General features: G+C 41.6%; 1 protein-coding gene across 1 annotated transcript in view; it reads left to right on the top strand.

Annotated features, from left to right (window-relative positions):
* The first annotated feature begins 214 nt into the window (after window positions 1–214).
* The window catches only part of frem1a (Fras1 related extracellular matrix 1a), a 26547-nt gene continuing 7372 nt past the window's right edge, over window positions 215–19389 (top strand). Inside the window, exons 1-25 of the mRNA XM_035148182.2 lie at window positions 215–289; window positions 4373–4784; window positions 5976–6070; window positions 6363–6673; window positions 6888–7084; window positions 7456–7779; window positions 7872–7980; window positions 8813–8944; window positions 9326–9670; window positions 9755–9897; window positions 10670–10866; window positions 10953–11043; window positions 11133–11300; window positions 11381–11589; window positions 12291–12384; window positions 12493–12745; window positions 14005–14208; window positions 14446–14631; window positions 14724–14920; window positions 15006–15216; window positions 16044–16188; window positions 16286–16427; window positions 17633–17828; window positions 18001–18265; window positions 18515–18932. Of these exons, the coding sequence (XP_035004073.2) occupies window positions 4542–4784; window positions 5976–6070; window positions 6363–6673; window positions 6888–7084; window positions 7456–7779; window positions 7872–7980; window positions 8813–8944; window positions 9326–9670; window positions 9755–9897; window positions 10670–10866; window positions 10953–11043; window positions 11133–11300; window positions 11381–11589; window positions 12291–12384; window positions 12493–12745; window positions 14005–14208; window positions 14446–14631; window positions 14724–14920; window positions 15006–15216; window positions 16044–16188; window positions 16286–16427; window positions 17633–17828; window positions 18001–18265; window positions 18515–18932 (4875 nt within the window). The 5' untranslated portion in view covers window positions 215–289; window positions 4373–4541. The remainder of the gene's footprint in view (window positions 290–4372; window positions 4785–5975; window positions 6071–6362; window positions 6674–6887; window positions 7085–7455; window positions 7780–7871; window positions 7981–8812; window positions 8945–9325; window positions 9671–9754; window positions 9898–10669; window positions 10867–10952; window positions 11044–11132; window positions 11301–11380; window positions 11590–12290; window positions 12385–12492; window positions 12746–14004; window positions 14209–14445; window positions 14632–14723; window positions 14921–15005; window positions 15217–16043; window positions 16189–16285; window positions 16428–17632; window positions 17829–18000; window positions 18266–18514; window positions 18933–19389) is intronic.

Genomic DNA, 19389 nt, shown 5'->3' with positions numbered 1-19389 from the left:
TTTGATCTCAGAGCCTGGTGTTGTCTTTGGGTTTTTCCGCTCCGATTACTGATCCCAGCGCAGCTACAAGAGGAGGAAGGCGTCACCAGTCGGAAGGTTCTTCCTGCCCTCAGCCTCAGCCCTCCTTTCCTCCCTCTCCTTCCCCCCTCTACTCATCTCACCCTCTTTAGAGGTGGGGTTTGTCACTGAGGAGTGTTCTGCAGTCTGTCAGTGAGCTACTCGCTGTCGAAAGCAGAGCAGAGCAAGACACATAGTGGAGAAGAAGAAGTGCCAGATGTCAGCAGATCAGGTAAGGACATGTCTTAATCTATGTGGGGATCTCTGCTGGGGAGCTTTGTTCTGCAGGAGCATAATGTATGACTGCATTTTTCTTACTCAAGTATTTGTCTTTTATCAGGATCCCCTTAAACTGATGGCTAAGTCTGCTCCTGCTGCCTGCATGTCTCACATTATGCAAACAAAGCCACATTTACAGTGCGTTCAAAATCTGGCATCCAACTTACCCAGTATCATCGGTGATGGTTTATTTAGGACTAAATTAATTTGAAAACTGTAAAACATGCAGTTCTGTCTGTAACACTTCAGCACTGTCGCATGCAGGGACACTAACAACTGCACTCTCACCCATTTATCACACACTCAGCTCTCACCTCTAACAGTTGGGCAGCTTTTTACCTCTTTAAGACTCTCAAATCAAATCATATCAAATGGACTTTTTTGTCCCGTGGGGAAATTTGTCTTTGGCCAAAGTGCTACAGCAGCTGCAGAACAGTACATTGTACAACAACAACAACAACAAAAAAAACAGTACACAAGGACATATCACGTAAGACCCAGAATAATAATGCAGAATAAATGCGAGTTAAATATTGCACCTGCCCTAAAAACACTTAAAATGATAAAACACGAAAAAAGGACATGACGAGGTAAACAGGATGAAAAACAAAAAGTGGCATTAAAGTGTCAGATGTGCCAGACAAAGTCCAAAGGTTTTTTAAGATTCATGACCGAATCAACAAGTCTCCTTCTTGAGTAGTGTGATGGACGTTGGGATGAATGAGAGCTTAAGGCGGTTGGTTTTAACGTCGGTAGACTGCACACTCTCTGGACTGGGCCACTGGACAGCGGCCAAGTGTTTTCAGCAGAGTGCCTTTTCCCCCGATTGGCTTGTTTTTCTTTGAAAATTGCTGGCTGCTCAGGACCCTGTCATTATTAAGATTAGAAGAAGAAGGAGCTGCTGCTGTGAATGAATGTGCGAGGCATTCCCAGCTGTGGAGCCAAGCCACTTGTTACATGACACATCACATCCCCTCACAGCTGTGTGTTTTGTGGCCATCACTAGTTAGTGGTTTGGTCGAGGCAGCGTTGCAAATCAGCTGGGTTATGGGAGGGATTATTTATTGTGAGCGTAGAACTATGAGATGCCGTGTGACCTTAATGAGCTTTTATTATTATCATATGCTTGTGTCATCTTTTTCTCGGGGATAGTGGGCTAAAACCAGTGCACAGACAGAAAGCACATGTTCTGTTTTTACTAGTATCGGAACTGTACTGTATCCAAATGAATTCTGACATTGTACTTGTATTGCCTCGTTTCCACATAGTTCTGTTTTAAGTTCGTATTCCATATAATATTTGCAATATCCCCCTGGTTTTCAATTATTCTCTGTCCAGTCTAATATAATATGAATCTGTCTTATGGACTATGGTCAGACAAAAACCAGTCTGACAATGTGGGAAGAGAAATAAATGAGGAGGTTGTCCTTCTAGGCGTGTAGATAGTCGTATAAGAAATATTTAGCTAAAAGGGGGGTTAGGATTAGGGTTAGGGTTAGAGGGTATGAATGGGCTGGAGTGAGTGGTACCATTCCATCCAACACTGATGTTTGTTTAGGTTTGGCTTAGGGAGTGCATGTACCACAAGCTTATGGGAATGTAAATCTAGTCTGTCATTAGACCTGCCGGCTTGGACACTCAGCAGATGAGCTGAGCCCCCTCCTCAATGACATGTCAGTAGAGAAAACAGCTTCGTCCAGACATGTGGGCTTCATTCAACGTAATTGGGGTTGGTGGTCTTTGCTTGTAACCCACAGTATACATTACTTCCCTGGATGTATCTTGTCGACATAATATTGTGAAGTGACTGTAACATGAAGCTCAGTCAAAACAGGAAAAGGATCAACTGCAAAGAGGGACGGGACCCTCAGAGTGCTCCCTGCAGCTTAACATTAGGACCTTTCCCAGCACTCCCACCTCCCATCTGCAGCCTCCCCACTGGGACTCACATCAGTCAGAGGGCCATCCATAATCTTTCGCAGGACTGATTACCGAGGCCTTTGGGCTGTTTCGCTGACAGTAAATATCAGTGTCATGCAGTGTGACACAATGTTGGATGGGATGTTATCTGCTAAATTGCGATCTACTCTCAGCTCTGGCATGCAGTTGGACTTTGCTCTACATCTCAATTCTCACAAAGCTGGATGGGAAATAGTATGTATGCCCTCGTGAAGTTGTTAATTCAGCCGAAATTGACAGATTTATTTCATTGCCACTATACAAATGTCACGGTTTGTTGATTTTTTTTTTTAACCCAAGTATTTATTTTAGTCCTTTGTTCTGAACCATGGTCCAAGGAGCCTTTCTCACCTGCAATTTTTGGTTCAGGACCAAAATAGAAAGTCTGCAGGTTAACTCAGTTAAAACAAATACAGTTGTATCGAAATATGCAACTAACATGTCAGCCTTAACATCCTAATGACGAGGTAATTTGTCAGTTTTGTGATAACAGCTTGTTGCACGTAATTTAAGCCTTTCATGGACTATGACCTTCCCCTCCAGCTCGACCACCACAGATTTGACAGTGTAAATCCTACAATTGATCCTAAAATGTGAAAATTACCTAATTTAGATTTTTGCTCGGACACACCAAAGCAGTACATTGCCAGCACTAGGTGAAGGGGGCTGTGACCATTTGGAATCCTGTTTTTTACACTCGGCTCCTTGAACATGATCTTTGCAGCGCCCTCAACACAAGCATTGTTCATGGATGCAAGCTGTAACATGTTCCCCCCATGCAGAGGCTGATTATAAGGTGCTTTTCTGTTCAAGGTGCTTTCTGTGTGAGGTCTGAGGGTAGGTGTCCTAGACAAGTGTTGAAGGAATGTGGCAGGATGACATCTGAGGCCTGTTTTTAAAAACACAAAACAGCACCAACCCACATCCTCGGTGAGATCTCGGGCGAGAGAGGATGACATTGATCCCTGCTGAAACAGGAGTAATTGGTTCTTTGAGCCAAGGGGGAAGCAGAAAACTGAATTGAAAACAAATTGGTAGGGAAGTAAGGAAGATTGGGGCACTGTTATTGTTGTTGTTCAGAAATGTAAGGTGCCCCTAGGTTATTTTAAAGAATGTTTGAAAGATGTTTTCATAGGAAGTTTGTCCCCCACTGCTCTAAATAATCAAGACCAGTCGTCTGTGGCAGCAGAATCCAATCCCTTAAATTCTAAGAAAAGAAATGATTGTCATTACTCAAAGGAAAGACAATAATGCACATACTTCCTGACAAGCTGTTGAACAAGTCAGAAAGTTTATAAGAGATCTGGAACATGCCTGGAGCTGGTTAAAACTCAAATAGTCATGTAATTACAAAAAACATACACCTTCGGGTAGTTATCATAAACCAGCAGTGTTCTATTCCTGAACTTATTTTCTTAATCTTTCTACTGGTAGACATAATAGTCTTGTTTAATCATATCATTTCCTGTGGTGCCGGGTGTTTATATTATTATTATTATTATTATTATTATTATTATTATCATTTGGTAATATGATAGATAATTTATTTATGGAGGTTTGTTTTGAGACTTGTGGTTAATTTCGTTCTGATAAAAATCTCATGCCTGTGTGTTTTCACTACAGTTGGGACATGGTTAGCCTTACTTAGCATAAGGACTGCACACAGGGGGAAACAGCCTGTCTGGCTCTGTCCAAAGTTAAAGGTCCAGTGTGTAAGATTTAGGTGAAAGGAATCTGTTGGCAAATTAAATTAGATTGAATATAAAATAATCCTAGTGATGTTTTAATTAGTGTGTAATTATCTAAAATGTACAAATTGTTATTTCTTTACCCTAAAATGAACCCTTACTATTTAAATACTTTATATCTACATCGGGAGCGGGTCCTCTCTACGAAGGCCGCCATGTTTTTACTAAACACCTTTTGAGTTTTTATGACAACTGAAGGTTTGGAAGGGGAGGGTGAGGTGAGAGGTATAGTACTCAGCTGTAACATGAAACTCATATGTTATGTATAACATGAAATATATATATATTTATGAAATGTAATGGACTGAAACCTTTTCATTCCCTTACAGCTCCTGACGGTTTATGTGGAAAGGTGAAAAAAGCTGAATCATCATTCAACCAGAGGAACATGTAGCTGCTTCTCGAGAGGAATAACTCACTTGTTCAACTTAAGTCTGTTTCCGAAAGCGATCCTGCTTTTGTCTGGAGTCTTGGAGGACCCCGCAGTGACTGACAGTGATGGCTTCACGGGGTCAAATACAGGCCTGGACGTTGCTTGCAGTGCTTCTGCTGGGAATGACCTCCTCTTTGCACGGTTCCCTCGTGAAAGTCAACAAGGGTTTAAAGGTGAAACGGGGTCAGTCGGCCTACCTTGACGAGGGCGACCTGCAGTTCCATATTCCCCGTCGGAAGGATGCGTGCAAGGTGGAGGTGGTGTTAAACGAGCCCATAACTCAGCGAGTGGGAGAACTCATGCCTCAGGTAATGGAAAATCCTCTTCCAGATGAAACCCCCTGTATGTTCCAGGCAATTTACCATGTGTTGTAAAACAAGGTTGTGTAGCTTGAAGCCATGCATTACACTTCCACAGCACTGTTTGACAGCTAACATGTAGCTAACCATTTCATATATTATTGGTGTTGTAATGATGACAAGGTCTCAGTCCTTTTAACACACTGATTCAGAAATGTTCCTTCCAAATCTATATTTTGCCATTTGGTTGTATATTCAAGAATAAGAAATAAATAAATTATTAATTAGAGAAACAGTTATTTTGATACAGTTTTTTAAAACAATTTTGTGAGTGATCAAGTCCCTATTCAGTTATTTTGAGCCTTTTTGCAGTTTGTTTTTAGGTTGTTGTAATGATCAGTTGTACCAGGAGATAGCAGCAGAATCAAACATGACTTTAGAGTTATAGAGACTTTGTACTCCTGCTAGTATGTGAGAAATTGAGCTTTTAAAATATTTCTGTCAAGATGATTTGCATTGTCCTCAGAAGTTACATGAAACCCTCCAGCTTTGACTGTATAATCTAGTGAACCTGCTGATTTTATTTCTGTATATAACTAACAGTTTAACCCCACCTTTTACATTTTCTTCTAAATCTAGTTTTAAATCTGTTAAAAATATCTGTTTTTGTCAGAGATTTATTCATATGACCACTAGATTATAATGGTTCAAGTTAGCTGATGTTAGCAAACTTTAGTTCGATATTGCTGTTTCACTACTTTTACTGAATGAACCCTACACCCCGTCCAGGAATCTGCGATCCTTCGACCGGAGTCTGGTCACCGTCCCCAACACCAGATTTTTGCAGCATAGCGGCCCTTACCCTCTGCAATGCCCTGCCAATGTACATTCGCAATGCCACATCCCTCTGGACATTCAGAAAATGACTCAAAACTCGTCTTTTTAAAACTGCATATGACTTGACTTAACACAATCTGTCCAAAAGTCCCTCTCACTTCTGTGCACAACCTTGTATTTGTCCTCTAATGTATCCGTGTCCCTGAAATGTGTAAAGTGTCCTTGGGCCCCTTAAAAGGTGCTATAAGAATTTAAGTTCTTATTATACTTCAGTATGTAATATTCAGGCAGATCTCGTACATACAATAGGCCTGACTCACTCTTTATATCGGATCATTAACATTTCTCCTTTTCTTTCCTCAGGTTTTTGATTGCCATTATCTGGCTGATGAGGTGAAGTATGTCCACAATGGATGCCCACTGTTAAAAGAGGACCCTGTCAAACTTCGACTGTACAGGTACGAAACCTGATTAGTTATTCAACTAGAGACACCAGCTGTGACACCTGACAACATTTTGATATTCCAACCCATGGGTATTCATTACTCTGGTGTTCATCGTCTCAACTACACACCTGTAAACACACACACACACGCACACACACACACACACACACACACACACACACACACACACACACACACACACACACACACACACACACACACACACACACACACAGGTGGGATGGTAAATATACTCTTTCATTCTTTCTTCTTCTTCTTGATCACCTTGTATCTTTATGACCAGGTTCACAGAGACAGAGACACACATGGAGGTGTTTACTCTTCATGTGGACATTGTGGAACCTGAATGCAGCATTATAAGGCTTGGGCCTCAGCCCTTGGAGGTGCCTGAATTCTACAGCCTCTCTGAAGCACTCGATGGCAACGCGCTGTCTTTCCACTACGAGCGGAGGTCTAGCCTGGAGTGTAGCATCCATCTGAGCAGCCATGACACCCACCTGCCAGCCCATGGCCAGCTGGTCACTGGAGAGCCAGAGAAAGCCACCAAGAGAGGGGACGAGCCTGAGAGTTTCATCCCCTTACGTCAGCAACTAGGTAATCTATGAAAATGCATGATGGGAAATCCCCAATCCCTAGTTTATGCATGAGTGAAAAGGAAACATTCCACCAATACAAAACATGTTTGTATTAAACTGCCAGCAGCTTGTGGAGTGGAGACTAAAAAGTCTCTATCTAAATACAGACCATAGTTGAAGCTTGAACAGATTGATGTCTGACGTTATCTCTGTATGGTTTTGTCATTATTCAGATAATAAAGCCAGAGCGACGTGTAAAACTGAGGATTGCCTAAAGGGTCTGAAGCTGGTTAAGATGACCAAGATTCCCTGTGATGACTTCCTGTTAATGGGACTTCGGTATCAGCACATAGATCCTCCATCTCCAGATATAGATTATATCACAATTAGACTGGACCTCAAGGACTCCAGGAGTGGCAGCATATACAAGGTAATTTGGCTCCTCTACTGCCGGCGCCAACTCAGTGATTTTGAAATATGTAAAGTTTCAAGCTTGGAAACAAACAAAGGGTCATTTGATCGACTGCTAATGAGTACAAGTAGCTTTGGCATGAAAAATATATCGAATGACTGCACAGGGTTAAAATTTATAAAATTTCACACGTCAGTAAGTGTAAGAAAGTTTAATTGGACAGGCTACATTAGTAAACTTGCTATGACAGTCTTTGATTTTCTTTCGTTATTATTTTTGGTGATTTTTGTGGCATTACATAAATTCCATATGGTAAATGTGATTAAAAACAGAATATATTTTTGAAGTATAATGTTTTGTGGTTTATTTCTCTTTACACGGTGGAGTAGTCTGAACAGATCTGGATTCCAGTGCGGATAGTTGGTGCAATGCCCAATCAGCCTCCGAAACCATCCTTCATGTCCATGTTCATCCTGGAAGTGGACCAGTTCATCCTCACTCCACTCTCCACTGCTACACTAGATGCTGAAGATGAGGAAACTGTCAAACAGCTCTTGGTTTTCAACATCACTAAACCCCCTGTGGACGGCTTCATCACTCATCTGTCCGATCACACCCGCCCAATCTCGTCCTTCACATGGCTGGATCTCAATGACATGCTCATTGGGTATCAACCTCCGAACTCTTCTCATACTCAACGAAGGAATTACGAGGTAGCGTTTCCCTTTCAAATACTATGTGCAGTGTATAAACAATCATTTTGGTATAGTCTATAGCCTGAAATGTTCTGTCACCGTCCCTACAGATTGAATTTGAGGTGCACGATTTTTTCTTTGAGAAGAGCCCATCAATGACTGTTCACGTGTCTGTAAGGAATGCAGACACGAATGCACCCAGAGTTTCCTGGAACATGGGTATGTTGACATTGTCAAATTGCAAATGAAATTTTAAAACTCAGATTGCATTTACACTTACAGTTTATGAGATGACTATGTGTAATGCAAAAGGGGTCACTAATAGTGACCAAACAAGGACCTTACTTTGCAGCTTTATTTGAACTTTTAGCCTCTTTTAGCTGATTGTTTTGATGTTATGACACATTTGCAGTTTTGTGTATCTTCAAACCTTTCAACAGCAACAGAGTTTTAAAATAATTTAAACACTACCTGCATAGCTAGCACCTAAGTCAAAATATTAGCAACTAGCTTGTGAAGAAAGTTCAACATCAAACAGCTACAGAGCCAGACATTTTTCGAAGTTGGGGGAGACCAAAGGAGAGCTAAAAGGAAGGTGAAGAGGGGGGACAGAGACACCGCTCAAATTCTAATCGATGCAATTTTTTCTGTATATGTCTTGTGTGGCTGATGGAGCAATAACATATTTTTGGGCAATAATTTGCCTTGATGTGTATGTTTCAGCTTTTGTTTTAGTTTTGCTCCTTCTTGGTCAAATATTAAAAAACAAAAACACAATTAATACAGCTGTATGACTGCACCAGACAAGGTTTCCCTCCTAAGAATTGATATACCGAAGTGGCAAAAATCTAAAAATTGTGTTACACACAATTTATATCTTTGTAAAAAAAAGCTAAGTCAATTATATCCTGAGCAGCAGAGAGCAGCAGAAAGTAAGTTCTCTGAACACTAAACTATTTCTCTTTTTAAGGCATCCTTCAGAAATAGGTTTGGCACATGTTGTATCCTATATTCCACTAAATGTTGTTGTTTATGAATAATCATTGCATAGGTCTAAGCCTATTAGAGGGTCAGTCTCGTCCTATAACGTGGGATCAGGTCCAGATTGTGGACAACGACAACCTGAAAGCTGTTCGTGTCATCACTGTGGACGGTCTGCAGCACGGAAGGCTCACTGTTAGAGGTACAACATCACACCTCTCCACTTTTATTTGGTTACCTTATTAATACTTATTAATCAGCTCCTGCAAATATTTCACAATAACAATCGTTTTGTAAACAAATTAATGGATTCAGTCAACAGAAATGCCTGAGTGCTTTTATTTTGAAATGGGTACAAGAAATGTTGCAAACATTTATCCTTTCCATTGATTTGTTTAAAACAATGCTTTGATTGTTATTGGAATACCGGAAGATGCACAGCTTCATACCATAGTGTCCTGGCATTTAGTTGAGTATCCTACATAACCTGACTTTATTTGAGGAAATACAGTACTTATACCAGCAGCTCTGAGGCAGACACACTGCCAGTTCTGCTTTTATGATTGTCTGATGTAATCTCCAGGTGGAAAAGGCTTCATGTTCACTGTTAACGATATCAGAGCAGGCGAGGTTCGCTATCACCATGACGACAGTGACTCAACCAAAGACTTCATTATCTTCCGTATCACTGATGGTCGCCATCAGACCCGGCACAAATTCCCCATCAACATCCTGCCGAAGGATGACAGCCCTCCTTTCCTCATCACCAACATGCTGCTGGAGGTGTCTGAGGGCCAAACAGCTCTGCTCATGGGCTCCACCCTACAGGCTTCAGACATGGACTCAAGTGACGACTACATCCTATTTAACATCACCCGCCCGCCGCAGGCAGGAGAGGTCATGAAAATCCCAGGACCGGGGCTCACAGGTCAGGAAAATGTGTTTTTAGTTTTTGTTGTGTTTGTTTTCTCTTTAACAATATCATGTTATGTTTGTGTTGCTTTTAATTCAGGTTACCCTGTCAGCCATTTTCTGCAGAGGGACCTGTCACAGTCCTTGGTTTACTATCGACACCTTGGAAACAAGGTGTTTGATGATTCTTTTGAGGTGGTGCTGTCCGATTTCCATGACCCCCCAAACCTGTCAGAGCCGCAGGTGGGTAACAGTACCACCATAAGACATTCTACATGACGACAGCATTGTGGAATTGATCGATGTCAAATTTCTTGTGTAAACTCTAAACTCTCCCTTATTTAATCTTGCCTCCTAACCCAACTATTTTACCTCACTATCGTCTATCGACTTTTACACTTTGACTCACCCTTCATGGCAAAGACTGACTATATGGAAATCTTACATTCAAATGTTCATACCCTTCCATTAAAGAAATTATCACCTGTGCATTGTAGCTATTGTCACACCTTTTAAAAAACTCTAAAGTTTAACAAAAAATTTCAAATCATCACAGTGTAAGAATTAAACTATGTTTATTATAACTATTAATTGACACTGCAGCTTAAGGTTAGGTTAAGTTTAGGTTATTTTCTACTTTATTTGGTGACAGTTACCTGAAAATGGATTCTGTTGAGTCACTCTGACAGTGACGCAGTGAAGATTTGAGCTAAACACATGTTGGCTTTTTACTTCCTGTGTTCCACCGGAAAGTTAGGGATCTACAAATTCATCCTCTGGGAACCAAATATGTAGCATCCAAAACCAAAACTGTTAGTGATTCATCTTCTTGGGACCATTCATGTTGATACCAAGTTTCATGGCAATCAATCCAATAGTTGCTGAGATACCAACCAAGGGACATCGTCAGCTCTTGAGCCACACTCCTTGCGTCTCTAAAAAATGAGAACTACTTTCTTACTCGTTGTCTGGTGCAGTGGAATTCTGTCACAGAGTTGTACTGTGGTGTCTTCAGATGGTGCTGGTGCACATAGAAGCTGTTCCAGACCAACCACCTAAAGAGGTTCCTGGGTCCAGCCGGTGTCTTGTGAACAAAGAAACAGAAGTGGTCCATATAACACGACAACAGCTTCACTTTGTAGACCTGGAGTCCCCTGACAGTGAGCTGACATACACAGTTACTACTCCGCCTTTCCACACTGGTCCTCACAGGTTTGTATACTCTAAAAAGGAAATCTATACACCAGACTGCAGAGGAGTATTCTGTGTGAACACTGTGCTCCTGATTTGATGTGCAGCACTTCTGATGCAGGGAGACTGTTCCTGGTGGACAGTATACCCAAATTCACCAAAGACTCCAATGCACCTGTTCTGAGGCTCTTCACGCAAGTAACGCTTTGAGTTTTTAGTACATTAAATGTACATGTGTTGACAGATTTATCAAAAACTCAGTGATTTATGTTTTGTCTTGTTTCCAGCATGCAGTGAACTTCATGAAAGTAGCCTACATGCCTCCAATCATGGACATTGGCCCTTACCCCCAGCACATCCAGTTTGTTCTCTCTGTCACTAACCGTCTGGGGAAAACAGTCACTGGGATCTGCTTTAACATCACTGTGACACCAGAAGACAACCAGCCACCACAGGTGGAGGAGATAATTGTATCATTCTTGTCTCATTCATTGCATGTGGATGTGTAGAAAAGTGCAGATATATTCTGTTCCAGGTCATCACCAATGCTCTGACTGTAGATGAGGGAGGGGAGTGCTGGCTTGGCCCTGAACACTTGCTGCTCTCAGATATGGACTCTATGGAGGAAGCCCTGCGGGTGGCGCTGCAAAAGGATCCACAGCATGGAGCCCTGCAACTCGGTGGCCTCCTGCTCCGACCAGGCCAGGCGTTCACCGTACAAGACGTGAAAAGCTTTAAAGTTAGGTCAGAAATCCTGGTTTATTCATTTCTTTATGTCATTTGGGATTTAGAGGTTGGATCATCTTAATAGCACTAACTACATTTACCCCTTGCAAGTTGATTTAGCCAGAAGCAGTACCTGTTTATATTTACATCAGGAGGGTCCTCTCTACGGAGGCCTCCATGTTTTTCACAATAGCCCAGACTGGACAGACTAAACACCTTTAGAGTTTGTATGACAACTGAAGGCTGCCACAGGTTCTCTTTCATGTTGTGATAAAATCAAAATATGTTTAGTTTGTCCAGTTTCAACTATTGTAAAAAACATGGTGGCCTGTGTAGAGAGGACCCGCTCCTGATGCAAATAATTATTTAAATATAAAGGGGCTATTCTAGGGTAAGGAAACAACAATTAGTACAATTTAGATGCCAATAGATCCCTTTCACTTACATCTTACACACTGGACCTTTTTAAAGAGACAATTTTAAGCTCATATTGATCAGAACATTATTCCCCCTTACAAGATAAGTGATGTCATATCAGAAAATGAAATAATGGACTTTATTAAAAATAATATATGGCCGCATGATAGGAATGAGGCCATCATGATGTCTTCTCTAAGAATGTCACTGTTGCTATAAGAATGAATTCATTATTTGAACTCTGACTGTTTCTTTCTTTTGTCAGTATGTCTGACCTAACTTGAATTTATTTTTATGCACAGTTACAATCATGACAACTCAGAAACTGTAGAGGACACCATTGAACTCTCTGCAACGGATGGAAGCAATTCAGTCAGTTTCATCCTGCAAGTGAAGGTAATTGTTCCCATGTAAGGGGGTTCCTTAAGAAAATAGCGATCTAAATGGCTTCACACTATTGGACCCTTTTTTGTTTCACTTAAGTGACTTGCGTGTGTTCTCCAGGTGAAGCCCATTAATGATGAGGTCCCGGTGTTGGTCGCTAGTTTGAAACCAGTTCTCAACTGCGCTGAGGGTCAGGAGATCACCATCACAGCAGAGTACATCTTTGCTTCTGATGCAGACAGCGACAACGGCAGCCTGGGCTTCTTGATTGCGCGGCAGCCGTATCACGGCGTGGTGCTACGAAATGGTGTCGTGATCGATCACTTCCTCCAGGCAGATATCACAGCTGGGATCATCACCTACAAACACACAGGTAGACTGCAGCGGTCGCACTAAAATCACAACTTTTATAAGGGTCACAGTTGTCCACTTTAGCACAGTGTTTACGATGCTTTTACATTTCATTACATATCATTTAGCTGACGCTTTTATCCAAAGCGACTTCCAATAAGTGCATTCAACCATGAGACCACAAACCCAGAACAGCAAGAATCATGTAGGTACATTAGCTTAAAAAATGCCAAACTACAAGGTGCTAGATGTAAGTGCAACACATAAGTGCAACTTAACTTTTTTTGTTTTGATTATTAGACCATCATCTTCTTAGCCAAAGTGTAGTCGGAAGAGATGGAAGAGATGATGTTGTTGGAGTAAACATAATAATATATAATTATCCATAAACTAGAAACTATGAATTGTCCCTGCCTGAACTGAACAGAGTAAGCATAATATGCTGGAAAGCTTGGTAAAACAGTTAAAGTATTCTTTGATCAGATGCTGACAACCCTAACAGAGCCATGTTGTTTTCCCCTGTTTCAAGTCCTCATGCTAGGCTAAGCTTACCTGTTATATATACTCTGCACCAGGACTGCTTGATAAATCTTGTACCCATTTAATGGAGGGTAAGGATTGGGAACTTTCAGACAGTGATTTGTTCTATATATATTGTAAAGAAGTTTTTTTTGCAGGGGAGATGTTAATTAGCTCTGAACTTGTGCCAAGTTTGTGCGCACAATGTTGCATTTGAAATTAGGGTTAGGACCCAGCCCTTTTCAGCTTAGGCCTTTTTTGGTAGTTATTTTAACACTAATATTTTTTGTGGCATAAAGAGAATCTGGTTATCTTAAAGACCTTAGAGTGTTTTGCTGACACCAGCCTCCTTAGTTTGTTCAAGCACGTCAGGCCATGTCGGGCGAGTCTGTGCTGAGACCCCGTTCAGACCTGCTATCAACATCCGTCCTGTGGGATCCGACAAGTGCAGCAGTGAGGTCCAGGCCAGCTGATCCATGCAACAGCCACAGACCATACAGTAGCTAACATTAGAAATTGAAAATTAAAAACTTGTGACCACCGGCCGGTTGGGCCTAGAATGTTAGAAACCCTCCTCTGATTGTTTTAGAAAGGTTCAATATATCCGCTGCAGTTGCAATCCAGATATTTCTGTAATTCACATCTGTGGTCACATTCAGAAATCTCATTTTCTAATTTCAGAGCTGCCCAGTTAACGTAAACAGGACATATATTGGAGAGAGAAACACACTGTCTCTGAAAGTGCTCCGGTTGTTGTTTCAGGATTGGAGATTGGTCTCACTCCTCGCCATGACACCATCACGTTTGTCATTTCGGATGGAGAAACAGAAAACTCTGCTCTGTGCTGCGGGGGAGGAAATCCCACCAGGACCAGAGGTACAGCACAGTTCCGGGACAGCCTCCCTGTGTACGACCTCCAGATCACAGTGTTTCCAGTCGACAGCCAAGCACCTTCATTGGCAACAGGTGGGCCATTTTTTTCCCTCACTAAAATGATATACATGACTTATAAATGTAAAGAATTCTAAAACCGCCACATTGTGCTGAAGAGAATAACACAGTAACACTGTTACACCATTACCCACTATCTCTCTGCAGGTGTTTATTTGGACCAATGACCACATTACACTGACCTGCTCTATGTTTAAGTACAAAGATAGGGATACTAGTATGACGTTTTAGAACTTTCCTATTTGTTCATAGGAGACATCTTTTTGGTGGATGAAGGTGGAACTGCCCCGATAACTTCTTCTCATTTGAAGGCCTCTGACGTGGACACCGTCCTGGATGAACTGGTGGTCAGTCTGATTTCTCCACCCCAGTTTGGTTACATTGAAAATGTCCTGCCAAGTCCTGGCTTTGAGAAAAGTAACACGGGCATAAGCATAGGTAAGCATTAGGATATACCGTGTCCGTATAGTTTTATCACATGTATGAAACAAAAACAAGTTTCAAGTGTTTTTCTGTTCTCTTTTTCACAGCCTCATTTTCATTCAAAGACATCATTGACGGCCAGGTGAACTATGTACAGTCCAGACACCAGAGGATGGAGCCCACAGTCGACCAGTTCATGCTCTGTGTGTCGGATGGGAAACACAGTTCTGCGCATGTGCCCTTCTACATTATTATCAATCCAACAAACGATGAGATCCCAGACTTTGTGGCTCGCAATATCACAGTAAGTTTTCGTAGTCAGTCTCACTTCTGAAGACAATAACAAACAGGAGACATTCCAATATCGATTGATGTGCTTCTGTGATAAGGTACGAGAAGGAGAAACGAAGCAGCTGGACTCGTCTGTGCTGCACGCAGCGGATCTGGACGTCCCCAGGAACGTCCTGCTGTTCAGCATCGTTAAAGCCCCTCAGCATGGCAGCATCATTAACCACAACAGTGAAAGGCCCGTCAGCAAGAGACGAGAGGCTAGTCCCCACTCACCCGTGGTCGACTTTACGATGACAGATCTGGCTAATGGTACTTTTTACATGTCTGTGTTGTAGTTTCATTTCACTTTGGAAGTTTTGTACATAATTTGACCCTGTTTTGAGTCACAGTTTGAACTTAGACCAAATCACAGCCACACTGAGACAGAGTTGTGCCCTCTCCCAATCAACCCATTTGTCCTACCACTTGGCCCTACCCCTTCGTTTTGCGCGTGGTCGTGAAGGGGTAGCATTGTCCCATTTCTATATGTGATGTAGTCTAGCCCTTCAAACAGCCCTTCAACATAGTGTATTCAGGACACCCCTAATAACAAAGTGGTAGACTGAAATACCAGAATGCTTTACGAACGAACAAAGTGAATCAACATGGCGACCGCTGCGGGTAAAATGCTCAGAAATGTAAGAATGTAATCTTGCAAAATAACCATGAAAATATGTTTAAATCCACCGGAATATCTTATTTTAATCAAGGAGCAAATGAAAATGTGAGTTGAATCGCTGTGACAAGCGTTTCAGTTAAATTTACCCCGGCAAAGAGTGAACCAGCTTTGTAGGACTGAAAACTCAGAGTTAAACCTAAAGTTAACCACGAATCATGCTTCGTAGTACAGGCCCAGGATCAGGTGAAACCTCCAATGGTTCTATTCAAAGGCTGTGAAATATTGTCAAAAGCTCAGACCATGTTCTCTGAGTGTTTACCACAGATATTATGTGTTACAGATTCTTGTCAGTATTGACACACTCATTAAGCCTTTCATGTAAAAATGGTTTCCATCATGTAGACCTTTGTTGAACAATTCCACCTCAGTATTACATCATTCAAAAAAGTCAAATAAATCTGTCATCATTGGCTCGCAGGTATGGATCTGATGTATATGCACGATGACTCCGAGAATATGGAGGACACTTTTACCATCCAGTTGACGGATGGCCGGCACCAGCTCCACAGACAAGTGATGGTTAAAGTTCTGCCAGTCAATGATGAGGAGCCTCGGACTATAAGGTTGGACTAACACCTTCAGTTCCTATTCAAAGTCAGTCATCACGTAATTGCTTGTAGAAAAACAATACAATTGTTACCACAATCTTGTGTCCATTAGGAACAATGGGCTGGAAGTGGAGCCAGGTGAGACAAGGCTCATATCCAGTGTGACACTGTTTGCACATGATGGTGATAGTCCCTCTTCAGAGGTCATGTACATATTTGAAAGTGTTCCTACCCAAGGACTACTTCAACTTAAGGTTAGTGCAATGCCATTATGTTTTAAAAGCGATACTGAGTGATGAGAATATATGGAATCCTCTGTAAACAATGGGGTGACGATTCTTAATAGGTTTGTCCCTCTGAGTGACTATTGTCTCGTTGTTTTTACACTTCAATTTCATACATTTTAATTATAAAAACATACATTTGTATGCCTCTGTGCTGGTGACAGCCAGTGGCCTGAAGTATTATGTTTTCTGATTGTCTCTCCGCCCGTCTCATTCTTGTAAACACAATATCTCAAGAACGCCTTGAGTGAATTTCTTCACATTTTGACCAGTTGACACTTGGACTCAAATATGAAATTATGAGATATTGATGGTCAAAGGTTACGTAAAGGTCAAGGTCATGGTTACCTAACAACATGATTTTGTCCTCTTGAACATGATGTCTCAAGTCTGCCTTTAGGGAATTTATTCAAATGTTGACTAGTTGTCACTTTGACTCTGAAAAAAAAACTGATTAGATGTCGGTTGGAAAAGGTCAAAAGTCTCAGTGACCTCATATGAGTGTGGAAAAAATAGATTAAGAATCAAACTGCACTGGTTAGTAGAGGCATCGAGCCTCAATGCATCTCAAAAAGTTAAAATATTGATCTCCTTGTGTCATAGAATAAATATAGGATACAATAAAAAAGTTACAAGACAAAGTTCTACAAATGTGGTCATATTTAAAAATGTGCTGCATGTCACCAATCAGTTAAAAGATTTAATTTACTTCAGTCATCTTAGGTTTAGCTGTGCTGCTCAGTCTCTGACGTCAACAGAAGGTGATGTGTTTTGTCTTTTCTCTGTGCACAGACTCTAATCTGGTAATGTGGCAGAAACTTGTCCGAGTTGCTCGTTTGCTGAATATTGATGCATTTGAGTGCAAAGGATTGTATTGAAGACATGTACTTTAAGAAAGTAGAAAATCCATGGCAGCTTGGACATGAATAAAGTGACGAAACTTTTTCCAACTGTGTTAAACTGTTGAATCTAATTTGACATAGAAAAGTGCAGAAGACACTTACTTAAAGCAAAAAATAGCAGTGGTGTTCCTGGAAAGAATAATTCCACTATTCAAAGAACCCAGCCCTGATTCCCATGACATTGCTATGCGCTACTTTATTATGCAGTAACCTTCCAATGTAAACCTTAGTGAGAACCAGGGAGGCTCCTAACTGTGACTGATCCCTTCTCAGGAGGGTCAGGACTGGGTGACGCTGACAGCCGGAAAGAATTGCGCCCAGGAAATGGTGGACATGAACCTTCTGCGCTATGTGCACACAGGCCTGCACGCCGCCAAAACACAGGACTTCTTTGTCTTCCACTTGCTGGACGGAAAGAATCAATCACCACCACAGCACTTCCACATCTCTGTCAAAGATCTTGAGAAAGGTACTAGATGCCAGTCTTCATTAGACATGGGTTTGGATCAAGTTTTCTTCTTGTTGTGATATCCTCATGAGTGCAGAGCCACAACTCCAATGTGTTTGTCCTTCCTGGTGTATATTTATACTGATGTGGTCATAATTTCAATGCAACCTATACATGTTTCCACGACTTTCAGGAAATATCGCCATCTTGGTAAAACCAGTGAACGTCAGTCGGGGTGATCGCGTGGTTCTCACCACAGACGTGCTGTTGGCCACAGACGGCACAGAAAAGCCAGAGGAGCTTATGTATGTCATCACCAACCCTCCCGCTCAGGGACACATAGAGTACATCAATCATCCTGGACTGGCCATCTCCACCTTCAGCCAGTTGGACATAGCAGCAAACCTCGTAGCTTATGTGCACGACAATCGAGCAAACGCACACAAAGAAACCTTCCAGTGAGTTTAGAAGCCAAAACTTGCCATATTTGCTTTTTACCAGTGGCTAGTATAAAGATAATTTGATCAATTCAGATTTTCTTTCTGTCTAACCATAACACCATGCCAGCTTGACTGAGGTCACATTTACTTGAAGAATAACAACACGATGTAAAATAAGACAATTTTATTTGGACTATTTCAATATTTCATTGAGATCTGTCAAAATAAGGGATCTATTAACGCCCAGACTGTTAAATGTTTTGACAGGTTTGTTGTGAGTAATGGGAAGACCAGCCGAAATGGAAGCTTTGAGGTCACAGTGGAAATGGTGGATCGAGTTCTGCCATCTCTGTCCTCCAACAAAGGCATTACGGTCCCCCAGGGCTCCTCCATCATCCTGGGTCCTGACTGCCTGGCCCTTTCTGACCCAGACACTCCACCCAGCGTCCTGACCTTCACCCTCCTCCAGCCTCCACAGTATGGCAGGCTGCTTTTAGTGGACACCACCCTGACTGCGGGATCAAACTTCACACTCAGACACATACAAGAGATGGAGGTATCATATAAACATGATGGAGGGCCGTCACAGATCGACCGGTTTGCCTTCACGGCCTCTGACAGCACCAATCGAGGCTTCCTCCTGGATGGGCGGTTACATTTGGAACCAGTGTTCTTCACCATCCAGGTGGGTGATAAAGGCATTATCGCATTATCACATTATCATATGATGAGCTCTTTTGTGGATTTAATGGCTCTGTAATTGTAACACAACTCTCAAAGCAACATTAGCTGTTCTTTGCCACCATGTGACAGATGATGTGTTCCAAGTTCAAAAAACGGTCTGACTCTGATTGCACACCTCACATTTATATATATATGGCTCAAGAGTAGAATAATAAAGATATACAGTATAATAATAATAATTATTATTATAATTGTTGTTGAGTAGTGTCAGACCTGGATCCTACAGCTCTGGAGTCAGAGATACTACCTGGAGAGAGAGAGAGAGAGAGGGAGGGAGAGAGAGGATGGTTCACAGCTCACCTGAGCCAGCACTTACTATAAGCTTTATATATATACAGTATATATATATCATCTGGAACAAGATCATTTTTTCATTTTATGATGGCATAAATCAGGAT

The sequence above is a fragment of the Hippoglossus stenolepis genome, chromosome 23 (assembly GCF_022539355.2).
Source record: "Hippoglossus stenolepis isolate QCI-W04-F060 chromosome 23, HSTE1.2, whole genome shotgun sequence".
In the NCBI taxonomy this organism is placed as follows: Eukaryota; Metazoa; Chordata; class Actinopteri; order Pleuronectiformes; family Pleuronectidae; genus Hippoglossus; species Hippoglossus stenolepis.
Note: the sequence above shows the minus strand (reverse complement) of the source record. Positions and strands in the feature narration are given on the sequence as shown.